The sequence below is a fragment of the Stegostoma tigrinum genome, chromosome 7 (genome assembly GCF_030684315.1).
Source record: "Stegostoma tigrinum isolate sSteTig4 chromosome 7, sSteTig4.hap1, whole genome shotgun sequence".
Lineage (NCBI taxonomy): Eukaryota > Metazoa > Chordata > Chondrichthyes > Orectolobiformes > Stegostomatidae > Stegostoma > Stegostoma tigrinum.
In genome coordinates this window covers 27,902,199-27,927,062 of record NC_081360.1, presented here as the reverse complement: position 1 = coordinate 27,927,062, position 24,864 = coordinate 27,902,199, and the positions used below count along the sequence as shown (strand labels likewise).

At 40.8% G+C, this 24,864-nt stretch overlaps 1 protein-coding gene across 2 annotated transcripts; it reads right to left on the bottom strand.

The window, feature by feature from the left end:
- Nucleotides 1-331: 331 nt before the first annotated feature.
- Nucleotides 332-7,432, bottom strand: LOC125454129 (gamma-crystallin M2-like). Of its 2 annotated transcripts, none has more exons than XM_048534545.1 (3): nt 7,424-7,432; nt 6,549-6,791; nt 332-669 (listed from the first exon to the last, which is right to left on the bottom strand). In XM_048534545.1, the coding sequence occupies exons 1-3, from the start codon at nt 7,430-7,432 to the stop codon at nt 394-396; spliced, it is 528 nt and encodes a 175-aa protein (XP_048390502.1). In that variant the 3' UTR covers nt 332-393. The 2 variants fall into 2 exon arrangements, with proteins under 2 accessions (XP_048390502.1, XP_048390501.1); XM_048534544.1 differs by lacking the exon at nt 7,424-7,432 and adding an exon at nt 6,877-6,898.
- Between the last annotated feature and the right edge of the window lie 17,432 nt (nt 7,433-24,864).

The following is a 24,864-nucleotide window of genomic DNA, read 5'->3' as shown; positions in this document are numbered from 1 at the left end:
GAAATTGGAGCAGTATTTGACTTCTTGTCTCATGCTGTTGATGATGATAGCTTGCCAAGTACCTCGGGACATTAGACTTCTGTGAAGAGAGATTAAGTTTTCATTACTTTATGAATTTAAATGTTAAAAATGAAAGGGAGAATTTTATTCAGTTTGAAAGGTTTTAAAATATGTTTTTCTTTTGGCAATAGGTAATAAAAGAAAAAAACAGGACAGTTTCTTTGAAGTAATAGTTGAAAGGAAATAATGCCTCCCAATTTATGGTGCTGATTCTCAGTCAGGGTAACTTACAAGCATAAACAATATTTATATCGAAAGGATTGGACAGTAATTTAAATGCAGGGAAACAATCTTTATTTTTGACCAATTTTTCTTAAAGGGCGCTGATGAAGATTAGATGTCCAGAACACGACGGAAGGAGCCAACAGTAGCCACAATGGCTCCCCAGTCAGTGTATCTCCTGTATTCACCGGGTCTCATGAAGTACTGCCGCCCTCCGTAGTTGGGATGTTCATAGAAGATCCAGTAACCGTCCATCACGTGGCAGGAGTGGATGTCACGGTAACGGAAACGATCGTAGACAGATGGACAGTCTTCCGTGAATTCCATCATTTGTCCTCCAAAATTAGGCCTCTCGTGAATCTTTATTTTATATGAAGCCCCACTTGCCTGTGAGATGAAGCATTTTATTGCTTAACTAGATAAATCAAATACAAATTCATCCATGCTGGAATATATTATTCGTGAATCAGGCATACTAATTCAATGTAAATGAGACATAGATGATCACCAAAACAAACTTGTATCAATGAACTTAGAGGTTATTCGGGATATTAAATGGATAATGAAACTGACCCTGCTGTGACTTCTAAATTGCATTCAGAGGAGAATGAATTCATTTATTTATTTTGGTATCCATTTCTTCTTCTGCATTCCTTGAAGCAAGGACTCTCAGTGGCTTTTAGCTGTAGATCCAATGAGCATCTTTCAATATCTAGACTGAGCAGTGAGATATTTATTTGGGAGTGTAATGACTTCACTAGATTATGGGACCGAGCTCGTGTAGCAATCCTACATTCACACAGATATTCTAATAGCCCAAAAAATAATGAGAAAGAGGAGTCCCAGCCAACATTTTCCTTGTAACTTTGCAACCCAATGCTCAGGTTCTCTCCAACTGAGATCAGCTGATTCAGCAATGAGTGGGGATTTATGCAGATTAAGTAAAACCTGACGGTGGCACAATGGTTCACTTTACTAACTTACAGCAGCATGGACCTAGGTCAGGATCACCATTTGTGTGGAGTTTGCACGTTTTTCCTGTGTTTGCATGGTTTCCATCCAGGTGCTCCGGTTTCCTTCCACTGTCCAAAGATGTGCACGCTAGATGGATTGGCCAAGGGAAATTGCCCAAATGTCGAAGGATGTGCAGGCTGGGTGGGTTAGCCATGGTAAATCAGGGTTACAGGGACAGGTTGGGCCTGTGTGGGATGTTTTTTCAGAGGGTCAGTATGGATTCAATGGGCCAAATGGCTTGCTTTCACACTGTAGGGATTCTGTGATTCATGAAAGCACAGAAACTATCCATCTTTTTTGACATAGACATTCAATTAGTTCCATTCCCTTGCTTTTTCCTCACAGCACTGCAGTCTCTTTTTATTTAATTTTAAGCATTCAAGCAAACAATTTGGACTTGAGTATCAAAATAGTGAAATTTAAAATTTGTAGATGGTACCAAAACAGGGGAGTGACGTAAACGCAGGGCAGGATTACGATAAATTAAGGTAATACTTTAATAAGCTTATGGAACAGAAATGCAAATGGCAAATTAATTTCAATTCTTTTAAAACCAAAATTGCATCAAACAGCCCTTGCCAGGACACCATCATGAAAATGCAAACTTTTGATTAACACAAACTTATTAAACAGGGAATAGAAACGTACTAAATCAAAATGATATTTTCTGAGGTGATAATGTACTTCAGGCCCTGAAGTGCCCACCGGTCTCTAAAGGTCTCTATCCCACTCTCATCGCTATTCCCAGCTATTGCCTCTGGCCTTAACGATTCAGCAGTAGAATTCTCGCCTGCCATGCAGGATGCCTGTGTTCAATTTCTAGCCAATGCATGGGGTGGCATGGTGGGTCAGCGGTTAGCACTGCTGCCTCACAGGGCCAGACCCTGGGTTCAAATTGACCCTTAGGCAACTATCTGTGTGGAGTGTGCACATTCTCCCTGTGTCTGCGTGGGTTTCCTTCCAAAAATGTGCAGGCTAGGTGGATTGGCTGTGCTAAACAGGCCATAATTTTCAGGGATGAGTGGATTCGAGGGATTGATCTGGGTGAGATGTGTGAGGGTCAGTGTAGACTTGTTGGGCTGATGGGCCTGTTCCCCTACTGTAGGGAGTGTATTATTTTAAGAACTTCTATAACAGTGGACACCACATGCTCCATCTAAAAGGAGAACTGTGCTCACATGCAACTGTTAAAATTGAGGGCAGAGAGTGAGGTACAATGACTCCGCCACAGCCCCCTGCCTGGACCTGTTAATGGCCACTTTGGCCAGGCCCAGGAGCAGACCCATGAGGAGGCCCTCTGACCTCTTCTCCCCTCCCTGCCTGGGGTGCCCACAGTTCAGGAGGCATGGGGCTGAAGTGCAACCAGAAACTGAGGAGCAGCACCTTCCAAAAACTAAAACGTGGCAGCTAATGGAAACATTCCACGTGAAATGTACATGAGTGTTGAGTTGGTCATTTTGTTGAGAGAATTAGAGAGCCCCTTACTCCTTGTGAAATGATTGTTTATAAGTGGAAAATGAAAAGAAGTATTTGGAAGTACAGATGCACAAATTAGTAAAATAGCAACAAAGGTTACCAAGGCCATTTAAGAAAAATGTAGACAAAGTATTGGGCACGTTCCTCGTAGGAAAGAATTGAAAAGCAAAGAAGTAATGTTAAATTAGTGATCAATCTCAATTAGATCGTACTACTATGAACATTTATGTTCCCACTTTATGAAAAAAACACTGGTAATTGCAATAGAAAGAGTTGATATGAGAATTCAGCTGTAATGTCGATCAGAATAGATGAGAAGGCCATGGTTTTAGAAAGACAAACACTAATAATGGTCTTAAATGATTTGCTCAGCTAATAAAGAGGTGTTTCCTTCTGAGAGAGTGATAACAAAAAGAAATTATAATTATAAGAGATGGTTCAACTGGGAATGCAAGTGGAAATGCTTTACTTTGAAAGTGGTTAAAACATAGATCTCATTACCAGAAGGAAAAGTTGAGCCAAAAGGATGAACACAAGTAAGAGGAAGTTAGATAAACATGAGAGAAAATGAACAGAACGACGTGGAGTTGAATGAAGAAGGATATGGAGACAAGCGTCTTACAAAGCATTATCATTGATACAAATGAGTTGGACTGAGTAACCTGCTTTTGTATTGTGTATATTTTGTCATACTCTGCACTACTACATTTATCTAATGCCTACAAAATTGAATCTACTTTCACCATATTTTTAGGTGTCGCTTCCAGACTGCAAGAACTCCTGCATAAAAATACTTCTATGCATATCCTTTCTGGAATCTTTGTCAATTATTTTAAATTTGTGTCCTCTGTCACTGACTAATCCATCTGTGCAAACAATGTTTTCTCTTTTAATGATCAAAAACCATCATAATTTCTAATTCCACAATTAAATCACCCCCAAGCGCATCAGTTTTAAGGAGAACCTTTGCTCTTCTGTCCAAAAATCGGGAACTAGTCCTTCTTGGTGTATTCTGGAAAATCTGCTCTGCATCTTCTTCAAAGCTTTAATATCCTTCCCTGAATGATAGTGCCTGGTATCAGGATTATTTCTCCAAGCTAAGGCTTAACAAGTGATTTATGAAGAAAAAAAATCATGATGGAATTGAACTAGAGTTCTCTGATAAGCCTTGCTGAGTTTGTTTTTTGATTGGAGCTTTTGATAGAGGACTTAAATGACAGTAAAGAATTTGGACTCTGATTGCCCTGTTCCTTTGTTCATTGACTTGTGCCAAACATCAGGGTGAGAATGAATGGAATTTCTTATTCTATGCTTCTTATCGTCGAACCTACCAGTAAGGAACAAGAGTAGAACACTTGTCCGTTCGAGCTTGCTCCACCATTCAGTAAGATCATGGCCCATCTGATTTTAACATTAACTCTATATTCCTGTATATGCCCAATAATCTTTCATCCCTTTGGTATTCAGGAATCTTAAAAATAATTAAAGTTTCACATCTGCTGCTGTTTCAGGAAGGGAATTCCAAAGACTCACAACCTTCATATGAAACTAATTTCTGAATCTGTAGATTGTTAAGGCGCAAACATGGCCTTTAGTAGAGTGACATGCTCTTCCTGTCAGATGTGGGAGATTAGGGAGAATTTCCATGTTACTGGCAGTTAAGTCTGCAGGAAGTGCATTTGGTTGTGAATCCTATTAGATTGCATTCATCATTTGGAGAGGAATTTACAGGAGCTAGGGAGTGTGATGGATGGCAGATGCAGGAAGGGAGGTAAACTGAAGATACAGTGCAGTCAGCTAGATGGGTGACCTCCAGGAAAGTAGGACAGGGAGACAGATAGTCTAAGAGTCTCATGTGGCTATCCCCATCTCAAACAAGTATGGCATTTTGGCAAACATAGAGGGTGATGGATGCTCAGGGAATATGGCACTGACAGCCAGGTTTGTGGTACCAAGACTGGCTCTAATGTAAAGAGGGGTACACCAGGTTCCAAGCAGTCAATTGTGATAGGAAACTCTCGTGTCAGAGGCACAGACAGATGTTTCTGTGGCCAACAGTGAGACCGGAATGGTACGTTGCCTCCCTGGAGCTAGGGTCAAGGATATATTGGAGAGGGTGCAGAATATTCCCAAAGGCGAGAGGGACCAACAGGAGGTAATTGTACACATTGGAGCTAATGACATAGGAAGTGACAAGGACAAGATTTTGAGAAGAAAATGTAGGAAGTTAGGTGGAAATTTAAAAAAGTAGGTCCTTGAGGGTAGCTATATTTGGATTACTCCTTGTGCTATGAGCTTGTGAGGATAGGAATAGGAGGATAGAGCAGATTAATGTGAGGCTGAGGAGCTGGCGTAAGGGAGAAGGATTCACATTTTTGGATCATTGGAATCTCTTCAGGGATAGAAGTGAACTGTATAAAAAGGACAAATTGCACCTGAATTGGAAGGGGACTAATGCACTGGCTGGAAGATTTACTAGAGATTTTTGGGATGATTTAAACTAGGAAGGGGGTGATGGGTCCCAGGGAAATAATGAGGAAAGAAATCAGTCTGAGTTTGGTACAGTTGCGAAAAGGACTAAGTCAAACAGTCAGGACAGCAGAAACTAAACTAAGTATGAGGTAGGACTGATTAACTAAATCACATTTACTTCAATGCAAAATACCTAACAGGTCAGGCAGATGAACTTAGGGCATGGTTGGGAATGTGCAACTGGGATATCATAGCAATTACAGAGACGTGGCTCAGGGGTGGACAGGACTGGCAGCTTAATGTTCCAGGTTATAGATGCTATAGGAAGGCAGGATTGGCAGATGGAGTTTAATTTATATGAATGTGAGGTGCTGCATTTTGGAAAGGCAAATCAGGGCAGGACTTACACACATAATGGTAAGGTCCTGGGGAGACCATGGGGTGCAGGTTCATTATTCCTTGAAAGTGGATTTACAGTTGGATGGGATACTGAAGAAGGCATTTGGTATGCTTGCCTTTATTGGACAGTGCATTGAGTATAGGAGATATAAATGTTTTTTGGCTTTGTTGTGGCCATCCAGGATGTTGACTATGGTACTTTTGGAGTATTGCATGCAATTCTGGCCTCTTTCCTATGGGAAGGATGTTGTGAAACTATAAAGGGTTCAGAAAAGACTTACAAGGATGTTGCCAGGGTTGGAGGGTTTGAGATATTGGGAGAGGCTAAATAGTCTGGGGCTATTTTTCCTGGAGTGCCAGAGGCTAACAGATGACTTAATAGAGTTTTGTAAAACCATGTATGGCATGGATCGGGCAAATAGGCAAGATCTTTTCCCTGAGGTTGTGGAGTCCAAAACTCGAGGGCGTAGGTTTAAGGTGATAAGAGAATAACATAAAACGGACCTAAGGAACAACTTTTTCATGCAGAGGGTGGTGTGTGTTTGGAGTGAGTTGCCAGAGGAAGTCGTGGAGACTGGTACCATTATAACGTTTAAAAGGCATCTGGATGGGGAAATGAATAGGAAGGATTTAGAAAGATATGGGTCAAATGCTGGCAAATGGGACTAGAATTATTTAGGATATCTGGTTGGCATGGATGAGTTGGACTGAAGGGCCTGTTTCCGTGTTATATATCTCTATGACTCTAAGTTAGAAGATAACAAACATACTCATTTCTTGTACATTATACAGCTTAAAATTTCACCTTTGTCAATGTGACAAGAAAGTATATGGATAATATTTAAAAGTAACACTTGACCTATGAAGATGCAGCAAATTTCAAATGATAATATTGGATCACTTACATAGCTATAAGTGCGACATGACCTGATGTTGTCATTGAATCCCATCCAGTGCTGGCAGTCAGGGTACTCTCCTTTGGTCAGAACATACTGGTATCCCATGTAATTGGGTCTCTCATACACCACCCAGCAGCCACGCTCAACACGGATGGAGTTACAGCTGCTGATGTAAGAGTGAAGGTCGGCACAGTCACTGCTGCACTCATAGTGCCGACCCTGGAAGTTCCTGTCCTCGTAAAAGATTACCTACAGCGTTAGAAATCTGTTAGATAGGCTGGAGCATAACTAATTTTAACAGAACAAAGCATCACAATAATAAGTTAATTTTTACCTTAACCATTTTGAAGACACTGCCAGAGCTACTCCTGTGTGCTAGGAGTTGGAGTTCATGGCTTTTTATAGGTCGAACCTTTGTTATTTCATTAAGGAATTCCAAGTCAGCAGATTCCACCATGAAATGTCTTGTAGTCTTTAGAGGCACTCATTTGACTTAATGATGGATCAGGGCTTTGTTCAGTAGATTTACGCTGGCATGCCACAAGTACAATATATATCTGATTTCAAAATAAAGTATTGAGGACTTTAACCATTAAGAATCATGAAAATCAGCTGGGGTAACAAGATTAAATTGAGGATAAAAATAAGATTTTTTAAAATTGGAATAATTTTAATGTGTACATGGTTAGAAAATTTTCCAACATATTTTGGCACTATTAAATGATGAAAAATTCCTGCAGCAGCAAATTATGTATTTCATCACATCACATACAGAAACAGTCCATTCGCTCAAACATTTTATGCTGGTGTCTCACCTCCATGTGAGCCTCCTGCTATCTTACTCTTGCATTCTTTTTGCTGTCAGTACATGGATTATGGACTTGATTCATGTGCCTTTTATTATATTTCTTTCTTGTTCAATTTCAGGTTTACTTGGCAAAATCTGTCAATCACACAGGAATTTGATCCTGATCAATCATGGCCTCTTCCATTGTGTCTAGCTTGCAGACCACTAACTATATTGTGTTGTCTGCAATGATATTCTTCTGAAGCAGTAGAAGCATCAAACCGTATGCACAATCATCTGTATCTCCTAAAGGACATCCAGAATGCAATTAGAAAGGTGCTGCTTTTGTATAGCTTCACTTGCTTGTAGCCACATCTTACACCAAGGGTGATGAAGATTTACGCGTATGCAAGATGTGGTAAAATTTCTTCAGTGGTTGGAGTAGGGTAGTGAGGTATCTTCAAATCGTTAGGTAAACCATTTGTGTCAATGTATGCTCTCAGCTTTCCAAGTGGCTTCATTACTACCATGCTGCTAATCTTCTATTTGGTGGGAGTTAAAACTTTCTTGATTACTCCCATCTTTTCCAGCTCTTTTTTAATTGTCTTTAAGGCTCCAGTTGGCAGTTTCCTTGTTAGATTGAGTCATAGGGTCATAGAGTCATACAGCACGGAAACAGACCTGCTGAGCTAAGTTGTCCACACCGACTAGACATCCCAATTTGACCGAGTCTCAATTGGAAGTATTTGACCCTTACCCTTCTAAACCCTTCCTATTCATATTCCCATTATATGCCTTTTAAATGTTGTCATTGTACCCACTTCCACCACTTCCTTTGGCAGCTAGCTCCACATACGCACTGCCCTCCATATGAAAAATTTACCTCCCAAGTCCTTTTTAAAACTTTCCCCTCTCACCTTTAACCTATGCCCTCTAGATTTGGACTACTGATCCTGGGGAAAAGACTTTGACTATTAACCGTATCATGATTTTATAAACCTCTATTTTGCAGTTTGGTTGGGATTCTGTTGTCCTTTTGACTGTGATTGAAGAAAGTCCCTTTTTTTGTCTTATTTCCTTCTTTCCAGCTTGCAATATATGGACGATGATTGGATACTTCCTTGACCCTTCATAGCATACTAACAGTTGAGTCTGGGCTAATACTCTTGGGTAATATAATCCCTTCACTCCCACAAACTCACTCCATAGAGTTGAAACTGGCTTTTTAATCAATGTCTTTCAGTATTCCTCAAAGGTATAAACACAGCATGTACCTGCAGTTTTAGGTATAAGAGGGGGTGTCTTGCCGTTAAGCCAGGTGTCATCAGGCCCTCATTAATTTAGTAATCACACGAGATAATAATCCATTCAGTTTTAACTTCCCTCCTATGAAGGGCTGTTATTTGCAATTCACTTTGTATAAATGTTGCATTTATATTGCATCCTCCACTTTTTGAGGATATATTCTCCTTGAAAACGCCTTAACTCTGTTAACACATTGTTGTACACCATTAGGATGTGCTACATATTCAACAGCTTAGTGCATTGCAATACATTTACCTGTTCCAGCTTTAGACTTGCTTCACCTGAGATGACCAGTACTTGCTTGCCATCGATGACCAGAAACTTCAGCTCCCCATTCAAGTTATGGCATTGAGCTCACAGAGTAATCTGTCCTCTTGGCACATGTATGGGGCCATCAATAAACTTACTTCCAAGGGTTTTGTTTTTGACTTATCATGTTGAGCCTCATTGCACAGGTCAGTGAAGGACATGATGTTGCAATCATGCAATGTCTGTTTGAATATTTTGTTGACCTGGGGTGTGCCCTTCTCCAGTCTTGTTTTTTTTTAACAATCATTAACCACACCTCACTTATCAACTTGACTGAACTAATTTCTTGCACAGTGATTGATCAGAACCTTCAGTTGATATCTCTCCAGTGGCTATCTGGACCTGCTTGTATTAATTCCATTCAGCGACACACAAGTACAAAATTATTTGTTTACTTACATTGAGGACATTGATTTTCCCATACTGTTTGTGCCTTTTGTGCTTGCACAATGTCTTCTGTAGAATTTGCATCTGCCCTTTTGCCTGTGATTGTTTTGCGTTGTCTATCTAGAGCATCTGTCGACATAATGCAAGATCTGGTTTTTCTGCCATGGATATGGTCTATCTGTTGATTCATAACTTGGACACTTCTGCAAAGGTCAGTTGCTCTCCTGAGTCTGTCTTTTCTCAGTAGGCATGCTTTCATGTTTGAATCTCTTGTTCCAAATACAATCCTGTTTCTACTTAACTCATCTTTTAATTGAGAACGTTCACAGGTTTCCGCAAGCTGAGTTAATGATGTTACATATTCCTCATTGTTCATTAGTAGTGAACATGTACTGTTCATACTAATGTTCATTTAAAGTTCAAAATGTTCTATCAATGCTTTTAAAGCATCTGCCATGTGTCTCTTTCTACTTTTCTGGCAGATTTAGCATGGATAATATTTTGAAACTGCTTCTTCCCAACAGTGATAAAATATGACAACTTGGACTTGTACTGGTTTGCTCAATAAATCCTTTATCAGCACATAATTCTGCTATGGAAGAATTCCCAGTACTAACTCATATCCCCAATCATCCAAGCAGGAGCTGGTAAGGGAGAAGCTGCAGCCATTCTTTCTTAATTAGTGTTTTCACAGTGGTCTTTGCTTTTTTTTTTCATTTTTTCAGTGGCAGCTCAAAGCTAAGTAGCTGTTCTTTTTATTTCAGTTTTGAACAATTGCCAATTTTGATACAGGATTTCAGGCATGCAACACAGCAGAGTGCTCAACTTGGGAAATTTACTTAAGTGAAGCTGAAGATGTCTGCCTATACTGAAGGTCCCTTATGGCCCTCACTGGACCTGAAACATTAACTCTGATTTCTCTCCCAGATGATACCAGACCTGCTGAGCTCTTTCAGCAATTTCTGTTTTTGTTTCTGATTTCCAGCTCCTGCAGTTCTTTCAGTTTTTACTTGATATATAGATGTTGTTGCATGTTCTGACATGCATTTGAACACTTTTCGGCGACTTAAACTAACAATAAAATTTGGAGTACTTACAGGGCATGTGACATTCATTCACTGAAGTTGTATTTTTTCATTTAGTGCGATTTAACATGAGAGAGAAAGATTTAAAAGGGACCTCAGGGGGCAACTTTTTCACGCAGAGGGTGGCTGGTGCATGGAATGAACTGCCAGAGGAAGTGGTGGAGGTGGGTACAATTACAACATTTAAAAAGCATCTGGATGGGTACATGAATAGGAAGGGTTTAGAGGGAAATGGGCCAAATGCTGGCAAATGACCTCGATTTATTTAGGATATCTGGTCGACATGGACGAGTTAGACTGGACGGCCTGTTTCCATGCTGAATGACTCTATGGGATACACAAATTCAGAAAATTGTATCCATGCAGAGTTACGTTACATTGAAATCTAGAATAAAGGAAAATTTAAGAAATATTTTGATGCTTATTTTAGGTAAAAGTTACATTGTGGTGATCTCAGCTACGTGAAAGTACACTCAAAAAATGGGTGAAAATCTGCTGAATAGATAGAGATCATTTCAAGGAAAATATTTATATCTGGAAAAAAAATCTGACAAAATTTATGCACCTTTCTTCTATATAAAATTTGTTTTCTGTTTTAAGAATTAAAACAAATATTTAAGATTTACTACTTTCAATTGATATAACAAAAATCTAATTCAATTTTGCTATGCCCAAAAAATCCTGATGGTATAATTACAGGATTGGGCCACTAGATGACTCTGTAATGTGAATTTCTAATGTTTCTTTCTGAGTACATTAGCCACCTGGCATTTTGAAAGACATTTATTTTTATATCAACTGATATTGGGCAATAGGCAATTCCTTTGTGCGGTTTTAAAAGCCTTCCTTATTCGCTAATTTAGCAATTTCATTCAAATGTTGAAATATCCTCCTTGAGAATAAATAAGTTCCCCAATTGCCTACAAATGTCAGCACTTTCGGGCTCAATGTTAACAACACCCAGTAGTGTTAAATAGTAATAAAACTCTAGACAGATGTCAAAAGACTTGCCAACACCTACTTTACACCACCCACAACTTCAAAATCCATCTCTCCAATTTGAAATTTAAATCTTCAACCTGTTAAAACAAATGTAAGAAAAAATTATTGCGTGACTTTCCGATTATTGAATAATCAGTATAATAGGTGGTATAAAAGAGTGTGATGTAATTTTTCACAAATTAAATATAAGTTATAGAGTCATAGAGCTGTACAGCATGGAAACATTCCCCTCAGTCCAACTTGTCCATGCTGACCAGATATCCTAAATTAATCTGGCCCCATTTGCCGGCATTTGGCCCATATCCTTTTGAACCCTTCCTATTCATATACCCATCCAGATGCCATTTTAATATTGTAATGTACCAGCTCCACCACCTCTTCTGGCAGCTCTTTCCATACACTCACCACCCTCTGCATGAAAACAATTCCCCCCAGTTCCCTTTTAAATCTTTCCCTTCTCACCGTAAATCTATGCTCTCTAGTTTTGGACTCCCCTAACCTGGAAAAAAGACTTTGGCTACTCAACTTATCCATGTGTCCCATGATTTTCTAAACATCTATAAGGTCACGCCCTCAGTTTCCGGCTCTTCTGGGAAAATAACTTCAGCTTATTCAGCCTCTCCCCATTGCTCAACCCTCCAACCCTAGCAACATCCTTGTGAATCTTTTCTGAACCCTTTCAAGTTTCACAACATCTTTTCCATAGCAGGAAGGACTGAATTGAGTGCCATGTTCCAAAACTGGGCTAACAAATCTTCTGTACAGCCTCACCTTGACCTCCCAACTCCTATACTCAGTACACTGAAGTTGAAAAATCAAAGTTGATTGAAATATCACAAAAATTGCCTTCCCTTTATTTCTTCTGTAAACACGAGTGTGACAGTTATTTGACCGTATGAATGATTACAAAATTTAGTTTAACGCACAATGATCAAGACTTCCATTGTGCAAAGTCTTCAGGTAGGTTTGACACATTCATCAATTCCCCTAAGCCGCTGCTTAGGGAACTAAAGTTGGGAATTATACAAGTCGGTGAGACTGAGGTGAACATATTATATATGAAGTAACAGGAATTTAATCTTTTGAATAGGTCAGTGGAAATGTGTAAGTTGTTTCTCATTCTTTTCATTAAAAAGGCAATTAGATTGCTTGTTTTGTATCAATCCAAAATGGCTTGGGCTTCTCACTAACTCTAAACTGGGTGGAACAGGTGGATATGGCATTACTTCTCTTGAGCAGTGTTGGAACATTTCAGTCAGGCAAGTGTCACACAGCTCCATCTGTTTACCAGCTGAAACTCGTGGTTGGTCTGCCCGAGAGACTTTAAAATAAATTTGAAATGTTTTAATAATCCTGCCAGTGCTCTGTTAATATTCAATTTTACTGGTGAATCCATTGCTGCCAATGATTCTAAAATATTCAGAAAGAAAAGAACATGAATTGATAAATAATGTTCAAAAGCTCAGTGGTATCCCAAACTTTTGGGGATAACCAATGAAGAAGTTTAGATGTGTGGCCATTGTTAATTTGTAAATCCAGCAGCCAACTTTCATATAGTGAGGGAGACAAATGTACAATTATGGAATGATTTCAGCACAGAAGGAGGCCATTCAGCCCTTATCTTCATGCCGTGCCCCTGTGAGAGCACTTTTACCAGTGTCACACCCCCTGCCTTTTTCAATGCTAACAATTATGCAATTCTCTTTGAAGGCCTATTTCCATGACACTCTGAAGGCACAACTATGTGCAATAGATCTTCCTCATGTGGTGCATGCTTCTTTATTAAATTGGTGTCTTCTGGTTCTTGGCCCTTCTGCCAACAGGAACAGAACTCAATCTGCTCTGTCTAGACCCGTTATGATATTGAACATCCATATTAAATATTTTCTTAATCTTGTCTTTGACAATTCTCCAATCTATGCATATTGCTGAAGTTCATCATTGTTCTTAGAACAATGCCCATAAATAATTTTTATAGCCTCTTTTACACTTCCAGGTTCTTCCCAAAACCTGTGGGTCAGAATAACATCCTTCCTACAACAGGTAGATCAGATCTGGACACAGTACTCCAGAAGAGGCCTTACTAACATCCTGTACATCTTCAACACAATATCCCACTTCCCATGTTCAAAGGTCTGAGCAATGAAGGCCAGCATGCTAAATGCCTTTTTAACCATCTTGTCTACATGCGATAAAAGCAAGATTGTCTTTTGTTGGAAATGATCATTGCTTGGCACTTACGTGACATGATTATTACTTGTCATTTGTCAGCCCAGGATATTGTGCAATCTTGCTGCATTTGGATGTGAACTCCTTCAGTATTTGAGGAGTCATAAATGGTGCTGAACATTGAGAATCAACAGCAAAAATTCTTGCAGTTGGTTTACACATTTTGCCTCTGAGGGAAGAATCTTGAAAAATATCTCATACATTTAAAGGAAGAGATGAAAGAAGGATAAATATTGATCCTGGCTGAAAAGAAACAAGCAGTGCAGCACTCCCCATGGAACTTGTTGGAGCAGAATGGAATCACCGTAAAATGGAACAACCCTCATTTTATGGCACAAGCTGCCATGTGGTAAATGTAAATTTTGGGTCTTTATATATCAAGGAATGAAAGAGTAAATGGGTGACTAAATGAATGGGCAAATTGTGGAGTGAGTGAAGGGTAGGTTTGTATGTGGGTGACTGGGTAAATTCTGGGTCAGGGTGTGGAGTAGTTGAAGTGGATAGGGTGATTAGATGGGTAGGTAGGTGAGGCAGGCAGGTTGGTCCTCGAGTAGTGTGGGTAGGTGCATGGGTGAGTGAATGATTGGTGGATTGATGGGTGAATGGGTAACTGGGTTGGAGATTTACTGGGGATAGTCATGTATTCCTTGGAGTAGTTGGGCATTTGGTGTGTTGTTACCCAAGTATTAGACTGGTCTTTAAGCTCTCTATCATTTCCTGGACATCTACTCAGTTACATATTGTAGAATTGTCCAAATATTTTGACTTGAACTCAGAATCAGCAATATTACAGAGAAATCCAAGACCATTCCCATGTATATCTGTACTACAGGACTTCCAGGGGTTCCCAAAATGCATTTTCATTTGTACAGCAGTCTCTGAAGATCTGTCCTTTTATTTGACAAATATTGTTACAAAAATTTGTAAACAAAGTTTCAGGGTCATAGTATTATGCCACAAAAGCTCACTGATAGTAAATAAGAACAATATCCCAAATCTTAATTTTGAGGGTTAAAATATTCCAAAGTAGCTTGGAACTTTCCCATTTAAGAAATTTCTTATGTAATTTTGGAAAGACCAGCCTTTGCATGAAAGTGGAATTTGAGATGCTTCAGTGATCAAAGTCCTTCAGATTCCTTGTAAAAATAAGTCTGTTCTATTGATTTGTGAAGATGATTTCATTTAACATTCCTGGCCTATTGTACCATGCATTTTCCAATTCCAGCCCAAAAAGAAAGCTCAAAGGGCTTAAGTATTGTTCTTATGCCAGTTCAATGTGGAACCTGACTCTCTGATGCCTGATCAAGCATTAGCTACTGCTATTTATTTTGCACATGAGGAGGGATACGTCAAACCTTTAGAGATCATGCTGCCCAGAATGCTCATTGACCTTGGTTCATGACTGGATATATCCTGAAAAGTTAAGCTGAGTTATATAGTAAGTTCCGTGGCACTCAGTTAGTGAATACTCTTGAAAAGGTTATACAGGCTAAAGGGTTTTAATCAACTGAGATGGGTCTATTTGTGTACTGGTAGCAGGTTAAATCACCTGAACTGCCAGAGTGTTGGGAAATTAACAAGAGCCACTGATTTCCATCTTTAACTACAATGCATTCCCCACTACACAAGCAACCCCCTTGGGACAGATGGGATTACCATTAAAATATGCTACATGATCAGTAGCTTCATTATTAATTCACAGGATATGACTATTGATGCCCATCTTTGAGACGGTGGTGATGAGCTGTTAGAATTGTAGTTTCAACTCAGGGTTTTGACATTAACTCTGAATGCATAATCCTGGATTTCCTGGAATTTAACAGATGATAGCAGGAACTGACAGAACTGTAATTGACTGTCAAGAAAAGCTTTACAAATGGCTTCAGTTTCCATGTCTAAATTAATGCTTTTTTTTCTCTCAGCTCTCATACTGAAAGTGTGCTTTTACGGCTTTGGAGGCAATTTCCAAGAGTGATATAACATTTCTGCTACCTTGAAGTCTATTACTTTTGCTCTGCTCTTTTCAGCTGTATATCTTCAGAAGAGAATGGGAGAAGCTTGTTCACCTCTACTTTCAACTCAGAAGAAGGATGAGGGGAGGAGTAGCACCAATGCTGAAGGCAGTGGGAAAAGTAGCAGCAAGAACAGTAACCCTTGTTCGAAGACACAAGGTGGAGGAGATGAATGCAGACTCCAGCTGTCAGGGATAGAGGGTCTTGCTTTAAGGGATGCAGATCAGCCTCCCAGACATGAATGAGCACCAGTGCCTCAAGAGGCGCAGGCCTTCCCAACAGACCAATGTTGACAGGAGCAGTCTCCTAGAAGAAGACGACCTTCCAAGTGGACCAAGCTAGTGCACCTACTAATAACTATTAAGGTCATTCCTACTGCAAAAGCAGAATGAGGGGACCTTGGGAATTTGTTGTTCTGGCTGAATTCTTGCTGGTCATGGACACACAAAAATCACTCAGTGTATTCGTTATCAAAAGTGATTTAACTCCATCAATGTTTCGGTGATCCATTTCCACTGAAAAATCCATATGCATGTTTCTGTAATATTCCCTGAGAGTTTCCATTATGTATTCATCCTACATCATTCAATTCTCCCATATTATTCACTCCTTAAGGAAGGGGACCGTAAGGAAAAAGGCCAAGATTATCATCTACTCCATACGTTTGGCTACAGGTGGATACTAATGCTTCAGCCTTGCCTTTTTTTATTGATACATACTCATTAATATTTATCTTTGACAGGTACGTCATCCAAACACTTTACACCCCACACTCACTGGCCCACTCACTCTTTTGCCAACAAAGTGACACCTATACCTATTATTTGGAACAGGCTTGAAGAGCTGAGTAGCCTACTCCTGGCCCAAATTCTTATCTACCAATTACTGGAGGCAGTCACATCTAACACACAGGGACAGTTATGAGGCATTTTCTCAACCTCACAGAGGAGGCCGTGCTGAATATTATTACAGCAGTATAACAGAGGCCGCCGTCAAAAGTAGGTTTCTTTCCATTATAGATTAAAGTATGATTTTGCCTGATATATCTTATCACATCCCGCTTCTCTGTCAGTCCATAGCATCATTCGCTAGTCAAGCTTCAGATCTTGTAAATGTGCATCTCCGGCTTTCCCATTTGTCTCTGATTGCAAACCTTTGTCCTTGTATCAGGTGTAAAACAACATTTTTTGTATTCACTACAGCAGGCTTAGATTGATATTTGGGAATTTCTCCTGATCACCCTTTTTCACTCCTACTCCTCTCTTTGCAAGCAGATCTTCTGTGTCACCTTTGCTCAGTTTCCCTTTCATAGATTAGTGCAGCACAGGATCTTTCAGTTCACTATGTCTGTGCTGACTATGATGCCATACTAAACTAACCCCATCTGCTTGCACATTGGTTGAATTCCTGTGTTACCTGCCTGTTCATGTCTCTTTAAATCTCTATTAAACATTGCTGTTGTATCCACTTCTACCCCTTCCCCTTGCAGTGTTCCAGGAGCTGACCACTGTCTGTGTAAAAAACTTACCTCACACATCTCATTTAAACTTTCCCGCTCTTACTTAAACCTATGCCCCCTAGCAATTAACACTTCCATCCTGAGAAAAAAAGTTCTGACTATCTATCTTATCAATGTCTATCATTATTATATATGCTTTTGTCAGATTGTCCCTCAGCCTCTGATGCTCTCGTGAGAGGAATTTAAATTCATCTAACCTCTTCCTGTAGCTTAAACACTCTAATCTAGGCAACAACCTGGCTAACCTCTTTTGCAACCCTCTAACGCCTCTACATCCTTCCTAAAGTGTGATGATCAGAACTGCACACAATACTCCAGCTCTGTGAGGTTGGCATTAGCTGGAATTACAAGGCCAATAATGCAGAAGCTAACACCCATAACTTCCGTTATCTTTTGGCTGATGGAGCAAGTTGTAGGTAGGCAATACCAGGGCTGGATGAGTCTTCGATGATGTTTGCAGCTTTCCGGGGCAATGAGAGGTGTAAATGGGGAGATGATGGCCTTGTGTTATTATTGCTGGACTGTGAATCCAGAGACCCAGATAATGTACAGGGGTCCCAGGTTCAAACCCCGCCATGGCAGGTGTTAAATTTGAATTCAATAAAAGACACCTGGAATTTAGAATCTAATGATGACTGTGAAAGCATTGTCGATTGTCAGGAAAAACCTGTCTGGTCCACTAATATCCTTTAGGGAAGGAAATTGCCATCCTTACCTGGTCTGGTGGACATGTGATTCCAACCCACAACAGTGTGGTTGACTCTGAACTGCCCTTTGGGCAATTAGGGATAGGCAATGAATGCTGCTTAGCCAGCGATACCCTCAACCCATGAATGAATAAAGAAAAAAAATTGAGTCCATGGATGGGACATTGGCTTCTGTGATGGTCAGGGCTGTGCACACAGCCTTAAATAGTTTCTTACGGTCTTGGGCAGAGCAGTTGCCGTACCTGGCCATTATGCACCTGGACAGTGCATCTGACGAGGGACCTTATGGCCAGATTTCCTGAGCTGCCTGAGTAAGGAGAGGCGCTGTTGTGTCTTCTTGACCGTTGCACTTATGTGGTAAGTTCAGGACAGTTTAGTGATTATTATCACTCCTAGGAACTTGACATTCTCAACTCTCTCAACCACAGCATCATTGATGTGGATGGGGGCATGTTCTCCTTCTTTCGTTCTGAAGCCAATGATCAGTTCTTTAGTTTTGCTGACATTAAGAGAGAGGTTGTTCTCATTGCACCACGTCACCAAGCCCTTTATTTTGTTTCAACAGTTTGCTGACAACACCATTGTGGTAAGACAATATCAAACAACTTGTAGATGGCGTACATTCAGAAATTGGCTACACAGTCTTGGGTGTACAGGGAATACAATAGGGAGCTGAGGATGCATCCTTGTGCTCCAATGTTGAGTGTTATTGTGGAGGAGGTGCAGTTGTCTATTCTTCACTGATTGTGGTCAGTGGGTCGAAAAGCTGAGGATCCAGTTGCAGAGAGTGGAGTCGAGACCTGAGACTCAGCGTTTTGAAATCAGTCTGGAGGTTTTATTGGTGTTGAAGGCAGAGCTCTCATCAATCAACAGAAGTCTGAGGTAGGTGTCTTTGTTGTCCAGATGTCCCAGGGATGATTGCAGGGTTAGGGAAATGGAGTCAACTATGGATATGTTATGTCAGTAGGCAAATTGCAGGGGACTGAGGCAGCCTGGGAGATTAGAGCTAATATGGGTCATGACCAGTCTCTCAAAGCACTTCATGATTATGGAGGTCAGAGCACTGTGTGGTAGTCATTAAGGTATGTTGCATGTACTTTCTTAGGTACTAGGGTGATGGTGAGTCTTCTTGAAACAGGGGTGACGTTAGCTGGTTGGAGGGAGAAGTTGAAGGTGTCACTGAATGCCTGTGCCAGCTGAGCCACACTGGACCTCATGCAGAGCCGGGGACTCCATCTGAACCTGTCACTTTCTTTGGGTTGATTCCCAGGGAGACCGATCTGATGTCTGCAGTGTTGACAGAGAGAACATATGCATCTGGGGCTGTTGGGGCAGGTGTCACACTGCTGGTATTCTACTTGAACCAAACGTAGAAAACATTGAACATTGAACGCATCTAGGAGGGATGTGTGATATCAAAGTGTGGGGCTGGATGAACACAGCAGGCCAAGCAGCATCTTAGGAGCACAAAAGCTGATGTTTCTGGCCTAGACCCTTCATCAGAAAAGGAGGGTTGTGTCTTTGCCTGCTATTTTGCTCTGTTTCATTTTGTATCCCAGTATGTTGTTTAGGCCTTGCTGCAGGTGGTAGGATCTTGGATGGTTGCTTCAGGTCTCTAATTTGGTCTGCAGTACCTCTTGGCATCTCTGATGGGTTTGCGGAAGTCATATCTGAACTTTGCTGCATAGGTCTGGGTCATATGCCTTGAATGCTGCAAACCTGGTCTTCAGTAGGCAGTGGATTTCCTGGTTCATCCAAGATTTCTGGTTGGGGAACACCAAAATTGACTTCGTTGGTACACAGTCCTCCATGCATTTGCTAATGAAGGCCATGACATTGGTGGAGTGCTCATCTAGGCTTCCAGCTGACTACTTGAATGTAGTGCAATCCATCGATTTCAAGCAGTCCTGGAGACAGCCTTCCACTGCCTCCAATCAGCATTATATTTCTTTCCGTGAAGGATCCTCCCATTTCAGCTTCTGCTTGTAAACTGGGAGAAGGAATATAGCATTGGATCTGATTTTCCAAAGAGTGGACAGTGAACTGGAGCAGTCAGTCTCTTTGATGGCTGTGTAGCAGTTCCCATGGAAGTTCAGTATTCTAGTGGGGCAGGAAATGTTGGTGGTACTTTGGCAGCATCCACTTGAGGTTGGCTCGATTGAAGTCGCCGGCGACAATGAATGAGGTCCTGGAGAATTTTGTCTCCAGAGTGTTTGTGGCAGTGTAAATTTTACCAAGAGCATTCTTCACATCCACGTGACTGCTGCCAGGGAGGTGAAAGTGAACTCGTGTGGCAGATAGTAGGAATGATATTTTACTGTAAGGCATTCCTGTTCTGGGGAGCAATGGCTCACCAGGGCCACCACATCTGACTGCCAGGAGATGTTGATCAGGAAGCATACCCCACTGCCCTTTGCCTTACCTGAGAATGCCCGGTGATTTATGGATAACACCCCCAGCTTGCAAGGTACATTCAGGTCTGGCAGGAGTGAGCCACGTCTCTGAGAAGCAGGGCACACAGCAGTCTCTCAGTACCCTCTGGAATGTAAGTCTCGATCTAAGTTCATTTATTTTGTTTCCAATAGCTTGGAAATTTGCTAGGAGTATTCTGGGGAGCGGAGGACTTGAAACTGTGTTGTTTCAGCCCCAACTGCAGGCCAGCATGTTGTCCTCATTTCCACACATGCTGCCTGCATCTGGACGGTCCTGGGAGTCTGTGGTGCGAGTCTGCCACCTCGGGAGGCAAAGTGAGATGGATCCCATCGAGCTGGGTCTTCCCTGGGCTGGGACGCTGCGCGGTCAGGGTTTGGGCCTGGGCTGGTCTGGCATCCTCGGGGGCTAGTCATGTCGGAAGGAATTTCATTCCTGGATGGTCCTGAGAGTAGGTGGCGGGGAATGTTCTGCTCCAGAAGGTAAGCGAGTCGGGCTTGGTCAGGCTGGTCCTCCTCAGGGTCAAGTAGATGTGGGATCGGGGACCAGGCCTTGGCTGGTTGGGCTTCCTCTGGGTTGTGTTGCTGTGAATCCAGGGTTAGCTCCGGGCCTGGTTGGGCCTTCACGGGGTTGGGTCGCTGTTGGTGCCAATTCCATTTTGGTTCGGCGTCAGGTCACTGTTGGGTCAGGGATCGGATCTTGGTATTGGGTGTCCTCGCGGGTTCCGTAGGAAGCGGAAGGTTTTCCCTGGGCCTGGGAATCCAGTGTCAATCATACTGGGGTCTGGACATCCATAGGATCATCAAACCTGTAAGTGGATTTGAACAAACATTATTGGCCATATTTACACACTTAGAATTTCGGTTTAAAAGTGTAGAGCAGTTATAAGAAATGTTAGAGTTAAATCTGCTGTAGGAAGCTCGCTAGGGCTCCCCTGGTGTTGCACCACATGGTGAATGTGCTTCCAATATTCCGTATGCGCCAGAGAGGTGCAGGATGTTGATCCAACAATAATGATAGAATGGCAGCATATCGGGATGGTGTTTGTCTGAGAGGAGACTTTACAAGTGCTGGTATTCCTTCCAGGGCTGCAGAAGTCACAGGGTTGGGAAATTCTGTCAAAGAAACCTCAGTGAGTTACTGCTATGCATCTTTTAGATGATACACCCTGCTGTCACTGCATACCTCTGACATAAAAAGTGCTCTGTGCACACAGGATACTTGAAAGTGATCCAAAAACCTTCCGTGTGGCAGGAGTGAAATTCATTGCAGTGCAAATAATAAGAAGTGGATAGGCAATTACTGCTGAATTCCATCAGATATGTTGGAAAAAGAGCTGTCTCATTAATTTAGATTTGACATGGATAACTGATGCATAACGTGAAGCTAACTGAGTATAAGTTTGCAATCTAATGACTTTACAACGAAACGTTTACTGAGACAAGCAAGCATATTTCTTAAATAATACATACAAGAAACAGTTTTAACAAAGATAATGAGGCATAACTGTCCAAATATGAATAATTTGCAGAGATTTTCAAAATACTCATAATGTAAAACTAAATGATCATTTAATATGATCTGAAGTAAACACTCTGTTCCAAATGGTATGAGGATTACTATCCCACTTAGATGCAGCTGGGGTAACTAGACAACGTGGAATGAATTTGGGCAGTTTCAACCCTGTGGGCAAGAACATGAAAGTGGCTGCTTTAACAATAGTTGGTGTGGGAGACTTTGATATTTGTGCTTTCATTGTCTGTTTTTTCATTAACGTATCTTTTTGAAAGACACTATTGACTATACTTACATAGGAATTGAAAGGGCAGTGGAATCAGATTCAGTAGAAGGTTTCAAAAGGGAATTTGGGAAACATTTGAAAGTGAAACAATTCAAGGGCCATTGGGAAAGAGAAATGGAATGGGATAACGCTTTCATAGTGCTTGCAGAGGTACAATAGGCCAAAATGCCCCTTCAGTGCTGTAAAATCTTATGATTCTAGAAATGTAATTATTTACATCATGTGCTTCAAAAGGCATTTAAATCCTTCTAAGTGCTGACTGAATATATGTTTTGTTCTGCAAAAGCATTACGCAGAAAGAAAGACTTGATTGCCTCTAACGTAAAGTATAACTTTATTACTGTTATGAGATTTTTTAAAAAAATCACAACTTTTATTGTTCCTACAAATCATGTATTGAAATAACTCTCGGACAGTATTATGTAATGACTGAAGTCCATACTTTTTAACAGCGAGAGCTCCCTCCGTGTTGATTGTGCTTCCTTATATTCTGCTATACTGGGCATTGACAAAGTAATTTAACTGTACCTCACAAAACATTACCAACTGTTTCTCTTTGTTTCACAGCTAATAAGAAAATGTGAAAGTTAAATTAGACATAATTACTATTGGGTAAATAGTTAGATGTAATTGTGAAGATGAAAGTTAAGCCGTATTGATTCGTTTACCAATGGCAATACTAATAAAACTGCAAACTGTCATCTTTTATGCTGAAAGAGTCAAATATTTATCCTTAGATGATATAAGCAAAAACGTTATTGCGAATTATCAATATATGTAATAAAGAAATTCACTTGAATTGTGTGATAAATCTGTCTGAGGTGATTAATATTCCAGGGGAAAGATTATTTTCAAGACAAGTAGAAAAAATTGGAATTTATATTTTCTTTTAAGACAATATCATTAATTTAATGACAGAATTGCAGTCAAACCTATATTCAAATCAATATTCCTACTGATATGCATTAGTCTCACCCAATTTGAACAGAGAGCAGCATTTGTAATCCATTCATGACTAGGATTTTCCTACCTGGTGAGACAGAAGAGGATGATTATTATCATGCGTTATTGGCTTGAAATGGAATCTTGGCATTTATTGCAAAAGGGCTGGGTTATAAGAGTAAAGAGGTGTTATTACAATTATATAAGGGCTTGGTGCAACCAAACCTAGAGTATTGAGTTCAGTTTTGGCATCCTACTTGAGGAAGGACGTGGTGACATTGGAAGCAGTTCAGAGGAGGTTCACTAGATTGATTCCAGGGCTGCCATGCGAGGAGCCGTTTAATGTCTTGGCTTATACTTACTAGAGTGCAGAAATATGTTGGGATCCTGATTAAGGTATATAAAATGCTAAAGAAAATTGAGAAGGTGGACATCGTACAGCTTTCCCGTTCTCTGTTCCCACGTTCAACATTCAGTTCTTTCTAAGACCCAAACTGCTGACAACTCCAACATAATGGAATGAATATTGCTGCATTTCCTTCCTATGATTCCTTTAGCAGTATGGATACTGGACAATTTCCAATGCTTTGCATCTCCAAGGATGATCAGACATTTGATATTTATGTATTACTCGTAGAGTCATGGAGTCCTACAGCACAGTGACAGGCCCTTCAGCCCAAATAGGCCCATGCTGACCAAAATGTCCATCCACGCTAACCCCATTTCCCTGCACTTGTCCCATATCCTGCTAAACCTTTCCTATCCATGTATTCGTCCAAATACCTTTTAAATGTTGTTCATGTACCCACTCAACCATTTCTGCTGGCAGTTCATTCTATATACCAACCTCTGTGTAAAAGAGTTGCCCCTCAGATTCCAATATATTCTTTCCCCTCTTACCTTCAACTGAGGCCCTCTTGTCCTTGATTCCCCAACCCTGGGAAAAAAAAACTGAGTTCATTCACCCTAACCATGCCTCTCATGGTCTTATACACTTTTATAAGATCCCCTCTCAGTCCTTTGCTCTAAAGAAAAGAAGGTCCTAACTCATCCAACCTCTCCGTATAACTCAGTCACTTGAGTCCTAGCAGCATCCTTGTAAATTTCTTCTGCACTCTTTAGAGTTTAATGACATCCTTGATACACATCTGTTGAGTGTCTCCCAACTCCAGCAGATCCCATGCATGATAAGCATTTCTTGTAATGGGTGGCCTGCTGTGTGTGATAGGATTGCAATTTATCATACCCTGCTTGGTAATTATGAAGCCCTAACTGGAACCAATTTTGTCGGCAAGACTGGTATCAGAGCCTTCAGCTTCCTACCTGTTGGCAGCTTTAATGGTAACTAAGATCACAGTACAAGGGGTGGGCATTTAATTCAACAGTGTTGCGTAGAAGTCATAATTTTTCAAAAGAGGCAAAGCATTCAGACCCCCACATTCAATATCCCCATTAGATTGTGAATGCACTAGTGAACTTTTGACATGCTCAAATTCAGAACTAGGTACAAAGTGGCTGGAGCACTTATTGTCAAGTTGGCCCAGTTGGCCAAAACAACCACGTCAGGTATATCATGCGTATTCTTGTGCCATGAATAACTCCTTCTGTGGTTGTTGTATGTACCTTCTGAACTTCATCCCTCTTGGAGAAATATATGATGATGGAAGCATTGAAGACAAGCAGATCCACCCCCAAAACCCCACAGTCTAGTGGGGATTTGGTGGGCACAAAATGTTTTCTATATTTTTGCCTGTACAAGAAACATACATGACCATTTGCCATGACTTTTGCAAAGTCATCGGAGCTC